At 46.2% G+C, this 20267-nt stretch overlaps 1 protein-coding gene across 13 annotated transcripts in view; it reads left to right on the top strand.

Annotated features, from left to right (window-relative positions):
* The window catches only part of KCTD10 (potassium channel tetramerization domain containing 10), a 35874-nt gene that overhangs the window by 13710 nt on the left and 1897 nt on the right, over positions 1-20267 (top strand). For 2 of the 13 annotated variants that reach the window (XR_004353122.1, XR_004353123.1), the window contains exons 3-8: positions 2187-2356; positions 4967-5053; positions 5384-5436; positions 6727-6922; positions 16853-17029; positions 17468-18790. Coding sequence is in view for 8 of the 13 variants with exons in the window: in XM_032654164.1 (XP_032510055.1) it covers positions 2187-2356; positions 4967-5053; positions 5384-5436; positions 6727-6922; positions 16787-17017 (737 nt within the window). In the remaining 5 variants the exon portion in view is untranslated. Of the gene's footprint in view, positions 1-2186; positions 2357-4963; positions 5054-5383; positions 5437-6726; positions 6923-16786; positions 17030-17441; positions 20253-20267 lie in introns of those variants that run through there. The other 11 variants (XR_004353121.1, XR_004353120.1, XM_032654165.1 and 8 more) reach the window with 9 other exon arrangements.

The following is a 20267-nucleotide window of genomic DNA, read 5'->3' as shown; positions in this document are numbered from 1 at the left end:
TGAACCTCTCTGAGCCTCTGTTTTCATCTGAGGAAAATGCAGGGGAATGAGCTTCCATCAGCAAGAACTGTTGGGGAAGATAATACGGTCTTTCCATACCTTGTCGGCTTGCTGGAAGGAGAGCACTTGATCCACAGTAACAACAGGGGTCACAAGCTGGTGGCCAGCAGACCCTGTTTTGGCTGCCCTGTGGTGGGTTAATGACAGGTTTTTTAAAAAAAATCAGTTTACTGTTCTTTAGAAGTCTGGAGATTTCACAGGGAAATCTGCATTTTTGGCTTCTCCTGGAACACCAGGGGCTCTCTCAGCCCTGGGCCTCATTCCTGCCTGGCCAGTTTTGGCTGGAGTGGGAAGAACCCCCTTGGGGGGCGGGGGCGGGGAGAGGCAGGGCCTGGGCTGTGGTCTGCCCTGCCCACCTGCACCTGGTTATCCTGTGTGCTCAAGGCCCCTGTAGGCATCTGAGCTGCAGGACAGATACTGAGTCCGCACTTAGTTGTCTCAGCTGGAGAAAGGAACGGGAACATAATGTCCAGCGGGCACTGTCAAGGTGACAGGATTTACCACACCTGTGAAGGCCTCGTTGTCCTTCCTGGGATCCAGGGTCTGACTCCAGGCCACACATTTGCTTTGTGTTTGCTGAGATTGGGGATTAACTTCTTGCTGTACTCAGGAAACCATAGCAGCGTGGAAGTGCCACGCAGAAGGCTCTGGAGGGACGAGACGGGACCTTTAACCAAAGGCCCAGGAACCGTGGACTGAGGAGTAGTTGCAAAGCGGAACGTGGAAATGGCCTCCTTGTCAACTTTCCTGGTGATGGCGGCAAAGAACACTAACTAGTGCACTAGAACACCTGAGCACACTTGGCGGGGCTGGACTCTGGGGAGGCGGGCCGACTTGTGACTGGACGTGAAAAGGTGCTTCGGCTGCCCTTGGCCTCCATTGGCCTCTGCTGCTGATCCAGGGCCCGGGGTCTGAGGAGGATTTGGGAAGGCATAGTGGTCTTAGGAGTGGAAACCTGGCTCTTTTCCCAAGCTGAGGGAAAGCAGGGGCAGAGAATGAGTGATTTCTGTGTGAACCTCCTAACTTCCCTGGGCGCTGGCAGTGCGCAGCAGGAGACTTGGGGCCCCCTTCCCGGGGTGACCCTGCTTATCGGGAAGGCCGGGACTTCTCCGTCTGTCTGGCTTCACGTTTTCTCTTGAGATGTACTTGGTCTTCACCGCAACCCTGCTTCCCCTTCTGGTACCTCCTCCTCCCCTTCCCAGGCTCCAGTCCTCTTTCCTCTTCCCAATAGCATTTGCATTTCAGCGGAGGAATTTCGAGAAGCGAAGCCCCATAGCGGCCCTGTAGACCAGGGCCAGGACTGGAGACTGGAGAAGACACTGAGAAGCGTCAGGACTCGCCTTGTCCCCACCCACAAGGCACGATTTCGCACTGTGCCTGGTTCCGGTCAGCAGCTGGAATGTGTTTCTGTATCTCATGAATGCCAGCGCCATCTCCCCAAGTTAGACTGAACTGCTTGAGGGCAGGGTCTGGCTGGTCACCATTTTATCTCTGATCGCTGTCATTAGCCACTAAACACTTGTTTGGGGGGTTACGGATGGAATTTTCTGTGGTGGTGCTGGTGAGTGCCTGGGGGTCACCCTTGGGAGTCAGATGTTACAGCCTGCAGCAGTGAGCCGTCTGCTTCCTTAGAAATGGCTCTGTTATTTGGGAGTCTGAAAAGAAAAGCTTTGTTGTGAAAGGGAATAGATATTTTCACACCAGAAGCCTTTCCCCTGTCAATGGGATGTGCTCATTTGGACCCATTTTATCCAGGTGTGGGGTAGGCCCTCTTGCGATATTCTTAACATAGGGATTTTTGAGGTACTTTAGGAGCATGCTTTTAGGCCCCAGGGGCCGTGGACTTCCCTGGCAGTCCAGTGGTTAAGACTCCGTGCTTCCTATGCAGGGGGCACCGGTTCAATCCTTCCTTTGGTGTGGCCAAAAAGTTAAAAATAAATAAATAAAATAAAGGAGCCCAAACCAGTGAGTCTGGGGTGTGCTTGTCTGCAGCCAGCGGGGCCTGGTCAGCCCTTTGCTGGTAGCTGGGCAGGTGGGGCCACAACCCTCTCTGTGGTCCTGCTCTCCCCAGAGGTGGTGGGAGCCAAGAGACACCCCAGCTCTCCTCCCCCCTCCTCCCACCGCAGGCTGGATCCTCATTGACCGGTGTGGGAAGCACTTTGGTACCATTCTCAACTACCTTCGTGATGGGGCGGTCCCCTTGCCTGAGAGCCGCCGGGAGATCGAGGAGCTGCTGGCAGAAGCCAAGTACTACCTGGTCCAGGGCCTGGTGGAAGAGTGCCAGGCAGCCCTGCAAGTAGGTATCACCCTTTCTCCCCGTGTGGGCGGGGAGAGCCCCAGACTCATCTGCCTTTCTCATTGTCCCCGTCCCTCATTGAGCTGTCGTGAGAGTTAATGAGTTGACCCCGGAGCTGCTCCTCTCTGGCCTGCACGACCCCTGAGAGGCTTCCCTGTAATGCTGAGGCCACCTGACTGCTCTCTGGCTTATTTCAGCCCCCATGGTGTTGAGTCCTCTCCCTGTGTGCATTGTAACCCTTCACTACCGAGCTATGGGGTGTAAAACCTGATCCTTTTCTGGACTCATTGGGAGACTTATTCTCATCCCACAAGTCATTGTTGAGAGCCCAGCGTAATCTCTACAGACAGACACCCCTCACTCCTCAGCTGGAGCTGGGGAAGGACTGCTGGGGTCAAGTCTAGGGACAGTAAAATCCCTACAAAACCAGAACACTTCTAGATGTAGCCAACAGCCATTTATTTCAAGGCAAGTTAAGACATGGCAGAGAATCAGAAGAACCCCTTTGCGTTGTCCTAGGAATTGGATCTGTAAACGTGAGGCTCTTGGGTGGCTCTCCACTGGGACAGTACCCACAATGCCAGTCTGCCTGAGGAGCTGTTATTTGCACCACCCCTGCCGCTACTGCGAGTCTGTGAACTCCCTGTAAATCTAACTGAATGTTGTAGCTTTTACTTTGTTATTTTTTATTTCATTTGTATGTTTATTAAAGTAATGCATGTAAAGCGTTTACCAAGGCAAGTTGGTATTGTAAGCTAGGTTGATGTCAAAAACACTTCCATGCGCCTTCCACCCACTCCCACCCCTGCAGCAGCCTCTTTTAGTTCTTGCAGCAGTTCTTTACTCACCTGTTTCTTATATTATTTATTGATTTTTCAGTTTACCACATTATCTACTGGCGTTTCTGTAGAAAATTAAAATTTAGCTCATGTACCACCCCAGCCACTACCAAACTTGCCTGCACATATTCCTTCTCCCAGTATAGTTTATCACAGTTTTGATTAAATCCGTACTCAGAGTTTACGTTGAGTTGTGTAAATATTGTTAACAGTTGAGCCACAGAGTATACAGTGATTATTTCCTTTCTCGTGTAACTTTTCAGTTTGCCAGAATTAGTGATTGCTTCATTGTCTTTTGTTTGCTTGGTTTTCTAAGCACACATCCCTAATTCAGCCCTAAATTCTCAGAAACTTCAGTCTCCTTCTGGTATGTTCAGACACATCAGGGAATCTCTGTTTCATCTTTGTCTTAGAGACATGCCCTCTGGGTTCCTTTTTGTGGTTTCTGTTAGTCTGAGATTAAACCTCCGGGACTGACCTCCTAGTTTCTGTTGCCCTTATCCTTCTATTTTCTCAGAGGGTTTTTTCAGTTTTATCTTTTCAACGCTTCTATTGAATTTTTCATTTCTGCTATCGTATTTCTGACTCCCGAGAGCCTTTTCTAGTTCTCCGAGTGCTCTTTTTTATATAGCACGCTGATCTTGTTTCATGGGATGCGGTATCTGCTCTCATCTGTCTGATGATACTATTTGAAGTTTTCTTTCTGCTGCCTTCATTGTGTGACTCCTTCTCTTACTTTTTCTCTTTGTTTTGGTTTCAGTCTCATATTTGAGAGGCTTTCCGGGTATAATCTGATGGTCCTTGGTCTGTTGAAATTCAAGAGTAAAGGCTCTGAAACACTGTATGTATTGTTGTCCAGTGGGCTTCAGTGGCAGATGATAAGGCTGGCTTTTTCAGTGGGAACTCTCAATGTCAGAATCTGTAAGCCTTTTTTTTTTTTTTGGACAGGTGGTTCCCTGTAGAGGAATCCTCCACTCTCTTGCCTGGTGGGTATAAGCCCAACTGGCTGCCTTCTGAGATCTGAGTAGGAGAAGGGGCTGGGTCGGGGGGTAGGGCTCACCATTTAGTGTGTAGATGGTTCACTTAATCTCCCGTTTTCGGAATAGCAGCTCAGCCCTGTCCTCTCCTGTACAAACTGCTCCAGGAAAGTGGACTTTTCTCCTGCCCGGCTGGGGTAGGGGATCCATCTGGAGTCTCACCAGTGCTTCTGTCGACTAGCAAGCAACACTCTGCTCTTGCCCTGAGCCCACCAGCCTTCAAAGCTGTGGATTCTTTCCCATCTGCCAACTTAGGTTTCAGCGTTCTCCTCCTTGGTTATCACTCACTTGAGACCTGCTTTCCAGACTTGAATTTTTGACATCTTTTGTCTGCTGACCTCACTTTTCCCATTCTTTCTCTCCTTATGGGCTTATAATTCCTCTGCAGTCATTGCAGTGGGGTTTTAGGAGCTTTGATGCAATCATATTTCATCTGCCATATTTAGGGTTTATTTTTGAGTGGCTTCCTGGGCTGTGAAATGTGTCATTGTTGTTAGTATTTATATGCCAAGCACCCTGGCATATAACAGTCCTGGCCAAAGAGCGGGTTCACTGGAGAACTCCACTCCTGGTCGTCCCCCATCATACTTCACTGGTGCTGAGAATCCTCCTCTCTTCCCAGCCACGGCTGCCCCATCTCCCCTCGCCAGAGTCCGTCTTTGCCCGGCAGGCCAGCTTAAACAGTTCAATGCTGGGCAGGCCTCCCAGGCTGAAAGCATGTTTTGTTCCAGCAGAACAAAGATACTTATGAGCCTTTCTGCAAAGTTCCTGTCATCACCTCATCCAAGGAAGAACAGAAACTTATAGCGACTTCAAATAAGGTATGGTGGAGGCAACCTTGTGGCATTTCTTTTGCTACCAAAAGCGGTGGAAGTTATTCTGAGTAAGTTTTGGAATAAAAATGTGCGAAATTGCCTGGGCAAGGCCTGAGAAGGGGTCAGGAATGGGAGAGTATAGCTCATCTTTTGTTTCTCCTGGTGCTGGCTCACGCAGTCTCCCTCTCCAGCCAGCAGGACCCCAGCCAGCAGGCTATGCTTATCTGCCTCTTCTGGCAGATGGCAGGGCTCCAGTGCTGTGGGAAGCCAGTGGTCCTTCGCACCTGCACTCCAAGTGACTCTCTTCTTTCCTTTTTTTTTTAAAACAACCCACAGCCAGCCGTGAAGTTGCTCTACAACAGAAGTAACAACAAATACTCGTATACCAGGTAAGGTGTTGGCCAGAAAAGACATCTGCACTCACACCAGCCAGGCCCAGCTCCCCTCGTTCCCTTCAGATGAGGGTGGCCTTTTTGCACCTCTAGAATGCCCAGATGGATCGATAGATATGAAATCAAATTCACACATACCATAAAATTCACTGTTTAAAAATACACAATTCAGTGTTTTTTAGTATATTCAGAGTTGTGCAACCATCACCACTTACCTAATTGTAGACCATTTTCATCACCTCAGAAGGAAACCTATACCTGTTAGCAGTCACTCCCCATGGCGCCCACCCTCTTATCTCCCCCAGCCCTAGGCAACCACTACTTTGCTTTCTGTTTCTATGGATTTGCCTACACCGGACATTTCATATATGTAGAATCTTACAATATGTTGCTTTTTGTGTCTGGCTTCTTTCACTTAGCATAACGTTTTCAAAGTTCATCCATGTTGTAGCACGCATCAGTACTTCATTCATTTTATGGCTGAAAAATACTCCATTGTTCAGACAGACTACATTTTGCTTGTCCATTCATCAACTAATGGACAATTAGGGTTGTTGCCACCTTCTGGCCGTTAGGAATAATGCTGCTGTGGACATGCATGTACACATACATGTTTTCATTTCTCTTGGGTGGATACCTAGGAGTGCAATTGCTGGGTCATATGGTAACTCTACGTTTAATCACTTGAGGACCTGCCGAACTGTTTTCCAAAGTGATTGTGCCATTTTATGTTCCCACCAGCAATATATACAGGTTTCTAGAATGCCTTTTGGCTCTTGGGAACATGTGGCTCTAAATCAGGAACTTATGGGTTGTAGGGGTATTAGATGAAGTTATTCAAGACCCATAAATGGACCCAGGATAAAAAGTCTCCCTCGGGCAGGTCACTCAGCCTCTCATGTGGCTCTGTGGGGCTCTCCTCCATGTCCCCGACCTGGTGCCTCTGCCTGCAGACCCCGTGGTTTCAGCATTTCATTCCTGGCTGTTGCACAGCAGGGCGTCCGCCCTAGCTCTCTGGTGAGGAGCGCAGACTTAAGAGGCCAGAGCTGTCTTTTTGAGGCTCAGCTCTGCCATTTATTAGTTTTTGGCTTCAGCCAGTTCCCTAATTTCTCTGACCCTTGCTTTCCTTTGAGCTTTGGGGACTGTAGTGCCTTCTTCACGGGCTTACTGTGAGGTTGAAAAGGGATGTTGGAGATAATGGGTCCGGTGTGTGGAAACACTCCCCCACTAGTGGTGGCTGTTAACACCAGCTTGTAATCAATCACCTTATCAAATGCTCTTTTGCAGCAATTCTGACGACAATATGTTGAAGAACATCGAACTGTTTGATAAGCTATCACTGCGCTTTAATGGAAGGGTCCTGTTCATAAAGGATGTCATTGGGGACGAAATCTGCTGCTGGTCCTTCTACGGCCAGGGCCGCAAGATCGCTGAAGTCTGCTGTACCTCTATCGTCTACGCCACCGAGAAGAAACAGACCAAGGTAAGGGCCTCCAGAGGACGGTTCTGAGTGGCTGGTCTGAAATCTGTATTTGAAAAACTTCCCTTTCTCCTTGAGCAAAATACACTTCAAGAGGGAAAGGCTCTAAAAATGCTTTCCTTGACTCATGACTGCTCATTGTTCAAATATTCATTCTCTTTTGGGCCCTGGAAAGATCCAAATGTAGGCTTGGAAAAACAGAATGGCGTTTCCTTTCTGACACCCAGTAAGTATAGACAGTCATACTGCTCATGGGTTTCTTTTCTGTAAGGGTTGATTCAGACGGGTCCTTGTACCTGTGTGTACCCCGCTGCCTGCATTTTCTCCTCTGTCATCAACGATCTGATCCCACCTGTGCCAGCTCCTTGCCGTCTTCCTCTCGACGCTGTTTCCCACCACACTGGCCCCATCCATCTCACTCATCAGGAGCAGTGCTACCTTCAAGGTCTTGACCTTGGCCTTCTAGTCATGAGCCCCTACTTCCTTGTCATCTGTCCTCCTCTTACCCACCAACTTGGGCAGCCCTCCACCCTCACGGGGCCCTCTCAGCACTCCTCGTGAATCTGGGTGGCTTCTTCCCGGCATGTGACTCCCTGTCTGATCTGGACTCTGGACCCATTTTTATGTCATCCTCTGCAAATGGACCTGACCTCTCCCTTGGCTTCTGTCCCTGTGCTGTTTTGCAAAGCTAGATCACGCTGCCGAGTGTGGTTAGAGATCTGGTCCACTGTTAATTGATATTCACTCCCTTTAGGTTTCTGCTTGCCTACCCTCCTCCTTAGGCTATGTGACTGGGTTGTTTTTTGTCTTTTGTTTTCCTCCCTTCTATTTTTTTCTTTTTATTGAAGTATAGTTGATTTATAATGTGTTCATTGCTGTACAGCGGAGTGACTCAGTTATACACATTTTTTTTCACATCCTTTTCCATTATGGTTTATCACAGGATATTAAATATAGTTCCCTGTGCTATACAGTAAGACCTTGTTGTTTATCCATCCTATATATACCAGTTTGCATCTGCTAATCCCAAACTCCCAATCCATCCCTCTCCCATTCTATTCTCTGTGTCTATGATTCTGTTTCATAGATAGGTTCATTTGTGTCATAATTTAGATTCCACATATAAGTGATATCATATGGTATTTGTCCTTCTCTTTCTGACCTACTTCACTTAGTATGATAATCTCTAGTTGCATACATGTTGCTGCAAATGGCATTTCTTTCTTTTTTATGGCTGAATAGTAGTCCATTGTATATATGTACCACATCTTCTTTATCCATTCATCTGTTGATGGACATTTAGGTTGTTTCCATGTCATGGCTATTGTGAATAGTGCTGCTATGAACATAGGGGTGCATGTATCTTTTTTTGAATTATAGTTTTGTCTGGGTATATGCCTGGGGATTGCAGGATCATATGGTAATTCTGTTTTTAGTTTTCTGAGGAAAACCTCTACGCTGTTTTCCACAGTGGCTGCACCAACTTACATTCCTACCAACAGTGTAGGAGGGTTCCCTTTTCTCCACACCCTCTCCAGCATTTGTTATTTGTAGACCTTTTTCTTTTTTTTGAAGGTATTTTATTTAATTTTTTTGTGTTTAATTTTTTAATTTTTATTTTATATTGGAGTATAGTTGATTAACGATGTTGTGTAGACTTTTTAATGATGGCCATTCTGACTGGTGTGAGCATGTAGTTCATTGTAGTTTTGATTTGCATTTCTCTAATATTTAGTGATGTTGAGTATCTTTTCTTATGCCTATTGGCCTTCGGTATTCTTTGGAGAAATGTCTCTTTAGGTTTTCTGCCCATTTTGCGATTGGTATGTTTGTTTTTGTTGTTGTTGTTGAGTTGTATGAGCTGTTTGTATATTTTGGAAATTAAGCTCTTGTTGGTTGCATTATTTGCAAATATTTTCTCCCATCCTGTATGTTGTCTTTTCGTTTTGTTTATGGTTTCCTTTACTGTGCAAAAGCTTGTAAGTTTGATTAGGTCCCATTTGTTTATTTTTGTTTTTATTTCTATTGCCTTGGGAGACTGACCTACATTGGTATGGTTTATGTCAGAGAATGTTTTGCCTATGATCGTTTCTAGGAGGTTTATGGTGTCATATCTTACGTTTAAGTCTTTAAGCCACTTTGAGTTTATTTTTTTGTGTGGTGAGAGGGTCTGTTCTAACTTCATTGATTTACATGTGGCTGTCCAATTTTCCCAACACCGCTTGCTGAAGGGACTTTTTCCCATTGTATATTCTTGCCTCCTTTGTTCAAGATCAATTGACTGTAGGTGTGTGGGTTTATTTCTGGGTTCTCTATACTGTTCCGTCGATCCATATGTCTGTTTTTATGCCAATACCACACTGTTTTGATCACTGTAGCTTCGTAGTATTATCTGAAGTCTGCGATGGTTATGCCCCCTGCTTTGTTCTTTTTTTTCAGGATTGCTTTGGCAATTCTGGGTCTTTTATGGTTCCATGTGACTTTTAGGACTATTTGCTCTAGTTGTGTGAAAAATGTCATGGGTGATTTGATAGGGATCATGTTAAATCTGTAGATTGCTTTAGGTAATATGGCCATTTTAACAATATTAATTCTTCCAACCCAGGAGCATGGGATATCTTTCCATTTATTTGAATCATCTTCAGTTTCCTTTATTAACGTTTTATAGTTCTCAGCATATAAGTCTTTCGCCTCCTTGGTGAGGTTTATTCCTAAGTATTTTATTTGGGGGGTTGTGATTTTAAAAGGTATTGATTTTTTTTTACATTCCCTTTCTGATACTTCATTGTTGGTGTGAAGAAATGCAACCAATTTCTGTATGTTAATCTTGTGTCTTGCTACCTTGCTGAATTCATTTACCAGTTCTAGTAGTTTTTGTGTGGAGTCCTTAGGGTTTTTCTGTATATAGTATTATATCATCTAAGTATAATGACAGTTTTACCTTTTCCCTTCCAATTTGGATACCTTTTATTTTTTTTTCTTATCTGATTACTGTGGCTAGGACTTCCAATACTATGTTGAATAGAAGTGGTTACAGCGGGCATCCTTGTCTTGTTCTAGATTTTAGTGGGAAGGCTTTCAGCTTTTCACCATTGAGTATTATATTGGCTGTGGGTTTGTCATAAATAGTTTTTACTATTTAGAGATACGTCCCCTCTATACCCACTTTGGTAAGAGTTTTTATCATGAATGGATGTTGCATTTTTGTTAAATGTCTTTTCTGCATCTAGTGAGATGATCATGTGGTTTTTGTCTTTTCTTTTGTTTATGTGGTGTATCACGTTGATTTGCATATGTTGAACCATCCTTATGAATTTGGGATGAATCCCACTTGGTTGTGATGTAAGATCTTTTTTATGTGTTGTTGGATTAGGTTTGCTAATATTTTGTTGAGAATTTTTGCACCTGTACCATCAAAGATATTGGCCTGTAATTTTCTTCTTTGGTGGTGTCTTTGTCTGGTTTTGGTATCAGAGTGATGGTGGGTGGCTTCATATAATGTCCTTGGCAATGTTCCCTCCTCTTCAATTTTTTGGAAGAGTTTGAGAAGGATAGGTGTAAGTTCTTGTTTGTATGTTTGGTAGAATTTGCCTGTGAAACTGTCTGGTTCTGGACTGTTGTTTGTAGGGAGTTTTTAAATTATAGATTCTATTTCAGTTCTATTGATTGGTCTGTTCAAATTATCTATTTCTTCTTGATTCAATTTTGGTGGGCTGTATGTTTCTAGAAACTTGTCCATTTCTTCTAGGTTGTTGAATTTGTTGGCATATAATTGTTCTTAGTAGTCCCTTATGGTTTTTTGTATTCCTGTGGTATCAGTTGTTATGTCTCCTTTTTCATTTCTAACTTGTTTATTTGAGTTCTCTCTCTTTTCTTCTTCGTGAGCTTGGCCAGAGGTTTATCAATCTTGTTTATCCTTTCAAAGAACCAGCTCTTGGTTTTATTAATTTTTTTATATTGTTTTTTAAATCTCTATTTCCCCTCTGATCTTTATTATTCCCTTCCTTCTGGTGACTAGGTTTTGCTTTTTCTTCTTTTTCTAATTCTTTTAAGTGGTAGGTTAGGTTGTTTATTTGAGACTTTTCTCATTTTTTTGAGGAAGGCCTGAATCTCTATGAGGTCCCCTATAAGAACTGCTTTTGCTGCATCCCATAGATTTTGCATGGTTGTGTTTTCATTGTCACTTGTCTCAAGGTAGTTTTTAATCTCCTCTTTGATTTCATCATTGACCCATTGGTTTTTTAGTAGCATGTTGTTTAGTCTCCATGTAATTTTTTTTTCTCATTTCTTTTTCTGTGGCTAATTTCTAGTTTCATGCTGTTGTGTCAGAAAAGATGCTTGAGATAATTTCTGTACTCCTAAATTTGTTGAGGCTTGTTTTGTGCCCTAGTTATGTGGGTCAATCCTAGAGAAAGTTCCATGTGCACTTGAAAAGAATGTGTATTCTGGTTTTTTGGGATGTAATGTCGTGAAAATATCAATTAAGTCTAACTGTTCTATTGTATCATTTAGTATTTCTGTTGCCTTATTGAGTCTCTGTCTGGAAGATCTGTCCATTGATGTGAGTGGGATGGTAAAGTCTCCTACTGTTGGGTTGGCCAAAAAGTTCATTCAGGTTTTCCTGGAAGATGTTACAGAAAAACCCGAACTTTTTGGCCAACCCAATATTCCTGTCACTTTTCTCCCTTTATATGTCTGTTAGTATTTGTTTTATGTATTTGGGTGCTCTTATATTAGGAGTATATATGTTGATGAGTATAAAATCCTTTTCTTGTATTGATCCTTTTATCACTATATAGTGTCCTTCTTTATCTTTCTTTATGGGCTTTGGTTTAAAGTCTGTTTTTTTTTTTTTTTTTTTTGTCTGTACGCGGGCCTCTCACTGTTGTGGCCTCTCCTGTTGCGGAGCACAGGCTCCGGATGCGCAGGCTCAGCGGCCATGGCTCACGGGCCCAGCCGCTCCGCGGCATGTGGGATCTTCCCGGACTGGGGCACGAACCCGCGTCCCCTGCATCCGCAGGTGGACTCCCAACCACTGCGCCACCAGGGAAGCCCTAAAGTCTGTTTTTTTTGTTGTTGTTGTTGTTTGTTTTGTGGTACACGGGCCTCTCACTGTTGTGGCCTCTCCCATTGCGGAGCACAGGCTCCAGATGCAGAGGCTCAGCGGCCATGGCTCACGGGCCCAGCCTTTCCGCGGCATGTGGGATCTTCCCAGACCGGGGCACGAACCCGCGTCCCCTGCATCCGCAGGCGGACTCTCAACCACTGCACCACCAGGGAAGCCCTGTTTTGTCTGATATTAGTATTGCGACCCACACTTTCTTGTCACTTCCGTTTGCATGAAATATCTTTTTCCATCTCTTCACTTTCAGTCTGTGTGTGTCCTTTGCCCTGAAGTGGATCTCTTGTAGGCAGTGTATTGTAGGTTCTTTTTTTTTTTTTTTTTTTTTGCCGTACGTGGGCCTCTCACTGTTGTGGCCTCTCCCACTGCAGAGCACAGGCTCAGTGGCCATGGCTCACGGGCTTAGTTGCTCCGTGGCACATGGGATCTTCCCACACCGGGGCACGAACCCGTGTCCCCTGCATCGGCAGGCGGACTCTCAACCACTGCGCCACCAGGGAAGCCCTGGCTCTTGTCTTTTTAATCCAATCTGCCACTCTGTGTCTTTTGACTGGAGCGTTTAGTCCATTGACATTTAGGGTAATTATTGATAGATATGTATTTATTGCCATTTTAAACCTTGTTTTCCTGTTGTTTTATATTCTTTGTCCCCTTTTTGTTTTTCCTTTTGTGGCTTGATGATATTCTTTTGCATTATACTTATGTTCTTTTCATTTTTTGTGAATCTATTGTATGTTTTTGATTTGTGGTCACCCTGTTTTTCAAGTATGTTAAGCCCTTCCTATATATATTTGCCTTAGACTGGTGGTCATATAGGCTCAAACACATTCTAGGGGGAAAAAAAATTTACATTTTCTTACTCTCCTCCCCAACATTTTATGATTTTGATGTCCTCTTTTACATCTTCATGTTCATCCTTTTGCTGTTCACTGTGGTTATCATCACTTTCACAGAAAATACTTTTTTTTTTTTTTTTTTCCTCAGTATGCAGGCCTCACTGCTGTGGCCTCTCCCATTGCGGAGCACAGGCTCTGGACGTGCAGGCTCAGCGGCCATGGCTCATGGGCCCAGCCACTCCGTGGCATGTGGGATCCTCCCAGACTGGGCCACGAACCCGTGTCCCCTGCATTGGCAGGTGGACTCTCAACCACTGCACCACCAGGGAAGCCCGAAAATATTTTGATTTTTTTTTTTTTTTTTTTAATCTGTATGGTGGCTTTTTTTTTTTTTTGGCTGTGTTAAGTCTTTGTTGCTGCTCACGGGCTTTCTCTAGTTGTGGCGATTGGGGGTTACTCTTTGTTGTGGTGTGTGGGCTTCTCATTGCAGTGGCTTCTCTTGTTGTGGAGCATGGGCTCTAGGCGTGGGGGCATCAGTAGTTGTGGCATGTGGGCTCAGTAGTTATGGCTCGCCAGCTCTAGAGCACAGGTTCAGTATTTGTGGTACATGGGCTTAGTTCTCCATGGCATGTGGGATCTTCCTGGGCCAGGGCTCAAACCCGTGTCCCCTGCATTGGCAGGCGGATTCTCAACCACTGTGCCACTGGGGAAGCCCTCTACTGGCTTTTTTAAGTGATTTATTTTCCAATTGTGATTTTCTCTTTCCTATAGATTTTTACTTCTTTTCTATTTAGAGAAGAGCTTTCAATATTTCCTTTAGGATAGGTTTAGTATTGCTATGTTCTTTTATTTTTTCTTGTGTGAGAAATTTTTTCTCTCTCCTTCTATACTAAGTGATAATCTTACTGGGTAGAGTATCTTAGGTTGCAGATTTTTTCCCTTTTAGGACTTTGAATTTATCTTGCCACTCCCTTCTGGCCTGCAACGTTTCCGTAGAGAAATCAACTGATAGTCTTCTGGGGGGGGGGGGGGTTCCCTTGTAGTTAACTCTGTTTTCCTCTTGTTGCCTTTAGAATCCTCTCTTTAACTTTTGCCATTTTTATTATAATACGTCTTGGTGTAGGTCTTTTTGTGTTTATCTTGTTTGGGACCCTTGAGCTTCTGGTACCTGGGTATGTTTCTTTCTTTAGGTTTGGGAAGTTTTCAGCCATAATTTTCTTCAAATACATTTTTGATCCTCTTTACTCTTTCTTTCCCTTCTGGAGTCCCTATTCTGCATAGGTTGGCACACTTTATATTATCCCACAGGTCTCTTAGATTGCTTTCGGTTTTTTTCATTTGGCTTTCTATCTGCTGTCCTGACTGGGTGATTTCCATTATTTTATCTTCCAGATCACTTATTCATTTGCATTATTCATTCTGCTGTTCATTGCCTTTAGCTCAGCTTTCGTCTCTGCAAATGAGTTTTCTAATTTTTTTTGGTTCCTCTTTATAGTTTCTACTTCCTTTTTACAGTACTCTGCATTTCTTTCAATAGCCTTTCTTAATTCCTTTGGTATTTTCATTATTTTCTTTCTGAAATCAGTGCCTATTAGACTGAAGGGGTCTGTTTCACTCTTTGTTCCTTCAGGGGTCCTTTATCTGGGAGTAGTTCTTCTGCTTCTTCATTTTACAGATTTCTCTTTTGAGTTTAGGAGAAACAATTGTCTGCTGTGGTCTTGGAGGGCTGTTTATATGTGGGGTCATCCCTGTGTAGCTTTTGTGAGTTCAATATATTTGGTGTGAGGGCGGTTTTTAGTATGGATGCCCGTGGCCTTTTTCTTCAGCGTGTGCTGGTCGTTACCCCTCGACAGGGGTGTGCAGATGCAGTGGCTGATGCCCAGCCCTGGGTTCTTGGTGGCGGCGGGCAGCTCAGGCACCCCCAGAGCACACGATGGGCATGAGGGCATCTCACAGCCACTCCTGGAGTTTGGGCAGGCAGTGGTGGGGGCCCTGCAACCACTCCTTGGGTCCAGGAGGGAGGTGATGGTAGCCTGAAACCACTCCTGGTGTCGGGGGTTGGGGGGGGCGCTGCGACGGCTCCTGGAGCCCATGTAGGTAGTGTCCTGCCGTCTGCAAGCACACGCACAGAGAAAAAGGCTACATACAATGCAGATCCCACCCCTCCCCTCATGCACCCCCCAAACAATGGCGACTGGCCTCTAAGGTGACCCAGGCTTCCCCTGCATACACCCCCAGCTGTGGTCACACTGGATTCCAGCCCCCCCCGGTCCGTCTGCACAACATGCCAACCCCAGTCCTCTCCCCAGTTTGGATCTCTGAAGCCCGAGTTCCAGCACCCAGCCCCCCGCCAGCACTGGCAGACTCGTGTGTCAGGCTGGGGAGTGCAGGGCGGCAGCACTGACTGTCTGTGCAGTCTTCCGTCTGCTTTGGCTGACGCAAACCAGCTGCTGTTTTCCCCTCTGAGGCTCAAGCTCTCCTTCTGTCCCGGCCCATCTCCCCGCCGGTGAGGGGGCTTCCCAGGGTGCAGGAACCTTTCCTCTTTTTCACAGCTCCTTCCCAGTGACACAGGTCCTGTCCCGATTCCTTTCTCTTCTTTTCCTTTTTCTTTTTTCTTTCTTCCTATCTGGTTTCGTGGAGATTTTCTTGCCCTTTCAGCAGTCTGAGGTCTTCTGCCGGTGTTCAGTAGATATTCTGTGAGAATCATTCCGCATGTAAATATATTTTTGCTGTATTTGTGGGGGAAGGTAAGGTTCATGTCCTACTATTCTACCATCTTGATTGTGCTTTTTTTTTTTTAAATCATCCCATACACTGTGTTATTTCCTTTTCAACCTATCTGGGGAAATCTGATGACCAGGGACACATGCAGCAGGTCATGCCTCTAGTCACCTTCATACAGATCTGTAGGTCACCTGCTCAGGTTATTATCCTTACTGCAGTCCCAGGAGCCCACAGCTCTGTGTGATGCTAGAGCAGCCTCAAAGGCAAAATGCAGATGAGAGAAAATCAGACCACAAAGTAGAAACCAGAGTTAAAAATCTTTTTTTAACTTCTTTTTTTAAAAGGGTACATTTTTTTTTTGTTTGTTTATTTTTGGCTGCATTGAATCTTTGTTGCGTTCAGGCTTTCTTTAGTTGCAGCGAGCAGGGGCTACTCTTCGTTGTGGTGCGCGGGCTTCTCATTGTGGTGGCTTCTTTTGTTGCGGAGCATGGGCTCTAGGCACGTGGGCTTCAGTAGTTGCGGCATGCGGGCTCAGTAGTTATGGCTCGTGGGCTTAGTTGCTCCATGGCATGTGGGATCTTCCTGGACCAGGGATTGAACCCGTGTCCCCTGCATTGGCAGGTGGATTCTCAACCACTGTGCCACCAGGGAAGCCCTTTTTTTTTTTTTAACTTCTTAGAACATCTGGTCATTAGTATTTAGAATGTATCCTAAAAGGTATGTATTGTTGTAAGGTAGCCAGGAAGGGAAAAACACTTTCTTTTTTTTCCTTTCAAAGATAGTGGGGGAACCAGAATTATTCACTTTTCCTCCTGTGTTAACAAGACGTGCCTCTTTTCTTTAGGGCTGTGAATTCCACCTGTAACTGGACTCTCCATTTTGTCATAGTTTGGTTTTTTATATACATGGATTGCCTCTGCCCTTGGATATTCAAAAGCTAATCATCATATCGATTAAACTTTAAAATAGTGACTTTACGTTTTTAGAGCTTAACAGCGAGCAAAGGCACTGAGAGACCTCGTGGTCAGATCCCCACTGTGTATAGATTCCTGGACGGGTTCCAGAGTGAGCCTGTGCTCATGTTCGTGCAGCTGGTTAGTGGTGGAGCCGGGCTGGAGGCCAGAGTCCCTCTCCTGGCTCCCTTCGCTCTGCCTCTTGTCCCTCAGGGCTCCTTCCTTTTTCCAGGGAGTTGGTGTTGGGATGACTGCCCCTTCAGGGACAGTTTCCTCTCCTTCTATCCCACACTTCCAGGACCTGTGCTTTGGAGCTGACACTCATGGTTCGTTGTCTCCCGTAACTGCACAGATGTTCCACTTGGGTTTTTGCATAATCGGTATCTTCCCTGGCAGAACATTTCAAGTGCTTTACCAGTTCTTACTGATTGCCTGGGACCCACCTCTAGTTCACGGCGCCTGACCCCGAAGGGCAGTAAGTACACGCAGCGCTTTACTGAGTGGGAGGGATTTTGTCCATTTTATGAGGGTCCCCAGCTGGTCCCTGTTCAGAAAGTACGCTGCTTTAAGTTGTGGAATGCCTCGTGTACAAGGGTGCAGCCCTGATTGTTAGAAGTAACACATTGGGAATGATGTAAATGTCCAAAGGAAGGCAAACTTCCAAAGGGGGCAGAGAGGGCAGGGAGATCTGTTTCACTGTATCCCTTTTGTCTCTTGTGAATGTAGCGCCATGTGTAAGTGTTGCGTATTGACAATAAAAACTGCTTTAAACATAATAACGACCGTCTTACGGAGTCTTAGGGGCCTGGTGTAGACAGATGGCCCTGCTCAGAAGTCCTGGGTGGTGGCGGAGCTGGTGGGGTGGGGGGTTTGAGAAGCTAATGTAGCTGCCTTGTGTTTTGTGGCGCTACAGGTGGAGTTCCCTGAAGCCCGGATCTATGAGGAGACCCTGAATATTTTGCTGTATGAGGCCCAGGATGGCCGGGGACCCGACAACGCACTCCTGGAGGCCACGGGTGGGGCGGCCGGACGCTCCCACCACCTGGACGAGGACGAGGAGCGGGAGCGGGAGCGGATCGAGCGCGTGCGGCGGATCCACATCAAGCGCCCGGACGACCGGGCCCACCTCCACCAGTGAGCGGGCAGGCGCCCCGCCTGCACCCCACCCGCCCTGCTCCTCCCCGCTGTGCACTCAGATTCCCCGAGAGCTCCCGGGCCTCCCGCTGCCCCCGCGTCCGGAGAGACTGCATAAAAAGCCAGATGACGATTTTGGTATTTCTTGACCAGGTGAATGGATTGTCTTTACCCAGGTGAACACACCCCTGCCAGTGAACAAGCTGGGTCCAAGGTCTCTGCTTTCCTGAGAATCCAAGAAGCACTGGAGCCAGGCTTTCCTGGTTCTGGAGGAAGAGGATGAGTGGGTGTGGTGTGTGTGTGAGAACTTGTCTGCGGTATTTATTTCTGTGGGTGTTGACTGCCTCTTTGAGCTTCTTGGGTCGCCTTTCCTCCAGGGTTCACTTTGTCAACTCCGAAACGGGTCCTGTAGTCGGTGGTCACCAGCGGTGTCTGCGAGCTCAGTGTTTCCTAACTCCACCCCAGCACCCTGGCCCCATTCCCGTGCCCGGCACAGGCTCCACGGCTTTGCCAACAGCCCGTCCCGCCTCGGGCATCGATCCTAGAGCTTGTTGGTGAAGGACCACAGCTCTTAGCAGTGGAGATACCACCTGGGGGTTCCTGCCTCTCAGCCGCTGTTCCTAGTGTGGCTCTGGATGCCCAGCTCCGTTGAAGGGGCAGGCCTGTTGCCCCTTCTGCTGATCTGTGGTCTGGTGCTTGTTGGGACCCTGCAGGGTCTGGCCGAGAGCAGAGCTGCCCCTTCCTCTGCCCTCCTTGTTGACCCACTCCATTCCGGGAAGGCTGCCTGGCCTGCTTACGGGCATAGCGTACAAACCACTGCCCGGTGGGCTTCATTCCTTCCTCTTGGGCCTTATGCCCCGTTAAGCGGGGCTTACTGCCCCCAGCGGATGCCCTGCCCTTTGCTTAGAAGAAATTAAACATGGCCCCAGACTCTTTTCTGGCGTCCAGACAGGACCACTGCTCACACCAGCAGCCTCAGGACGGTTCACCTGCTGTCAACGCAGCCGTCGCCTGGAGATCCCTTCCTGTCTCTGATCCTTACACAGTGTGGAGTGGCCATCGGTGAGCAGACGGAGAGGACATGCAGATCCTTTTGGGTCCGGTCAGTGTGCATGTTCATGTTTGTTTAAGGGACGTGTGCGACTGTGGATGAGGATGTGTGCCCATGGTGCCTGGGTGGCCCGCGCTGGAGCCCTGCTGTCTGCACGGCGCTCGTGTGGGACGGACGTTCTCGGTTACCTACCTCCCCGTCTCCGCGCCCGCCCGTGATGCACAGAGGGAGTGGTGACGAATGTGGGTGGTTGAGACTAGGCTGGTAGAGTAGTTCCAGGGAGATTCGGATGTGTGTAAGGTATGGATGGGTTTTGTCTGCTATTCAAGGGAAACATTACCATTTTATACCAAAGGTATTAACACGGGCAGCCTTTGATACAGTGCATTCGAACAAAACGAGTTTATATTTTGAAATGGTTTTTACAGCTTAGACTTTGTATACCCTGCCCTACTTGTGACAGTTGTATGCCTTTATTTTGTATCCAGCAGCAAAGCCTACAATAAAACTTTAAAACAATCATGACCCAACCTAAAAATCATGTATCGGGTAGATGCTTTCTAAACTGTTGTGTGGGAAACTTTCATATTAGGCCATTTGGATTTTACTAAGTGCTAAGGATGGGAGGGGAGGGGGCTTAAATAATGTTTTGTAAATATTTTATACCGTTTAAGTTTTAAACACCAACCCTGCTGTTTGGGTTGAACTCTTTTAGAAAGTTAAAGTGAATGTCAGTTCTGATGTTTCCTGTAGGAATGGAAAAGCCATCACGTAAGTTCTGTTTTTCAAATGTTTACGTGAAGAGTAACTAACTTTGTGGAACAGTCTGATTAGTTGGGGCTTCTCCACCTTACGACCAAATGTTTCTGGCCGTCTCTCTACTTTCACATTTCCTCCAACTTTGCACTTGTAGTTTGGAGTCTTTGCTTCCCTGGGATATGAACAAGTTCATGAAACATTCCATGGTGAGTGATACTGTTAGTTGCATACAGCCGTGAGCTGACAATGACAAAGTGTTGGCTGGTCCAGGCTCTGTTATCAAACATATTCTACAAAACTGATTTCTTATGTGAGCACTAAGGGCAACAAAAGTCAATATTTGTATTTAAGAACCATCCAAGTAAAGACGAACACTGGCCTAAGATTTGGTGAAGAGCTAAGTTTTATTACACCGTAATAACTTACAATGGAAAAAGCAGAACAGCTTTGGGTCCCTCGTAATGAGCCTTTCTTTCAAGTAAGTCATCTGATTGTGGTGACTGGGGACCTTGCCTCTCCATCGTCCTCCTGTAGTGGCTTAGCAGGGTGGTCGCTGTGCAGGTACCCTGGCCCTCCCTCTGGAATGTGTGTTTTCTAGGGCTCCACCCAGGGTCACTGTAACACGTGTGTGTCACTAACCTTTCTGTCTCTTGGTGCCATGGAAAAAAAAACGCTATGAGCTTCAGAAGCAGTCACTGTGTGTTGTACAAGCATCTGTGGACATATGTAAAATAAAAGTTATATAACGCTTCTACTTAAATCTGTTTTT

Source organism: Phocoena sinus, chromosome 14, assembly GCF_008692025.1.
Source record: "Phocoena sinus isolate mPhoSin1 chromosome 14, mPhoSin1.pri, whole genome shotgun sequence".
Classification (NCBI taxonomy): domain Eukaryota; kingdom Metazoa; phylum Chordata; class Mammalia; order Artiodactyla; family Phocoenidae; genus Phocoena; species Phocoena sinus.
This window is presented reverse-complemented; position numbering and strand designations above follow the sequence as displayed.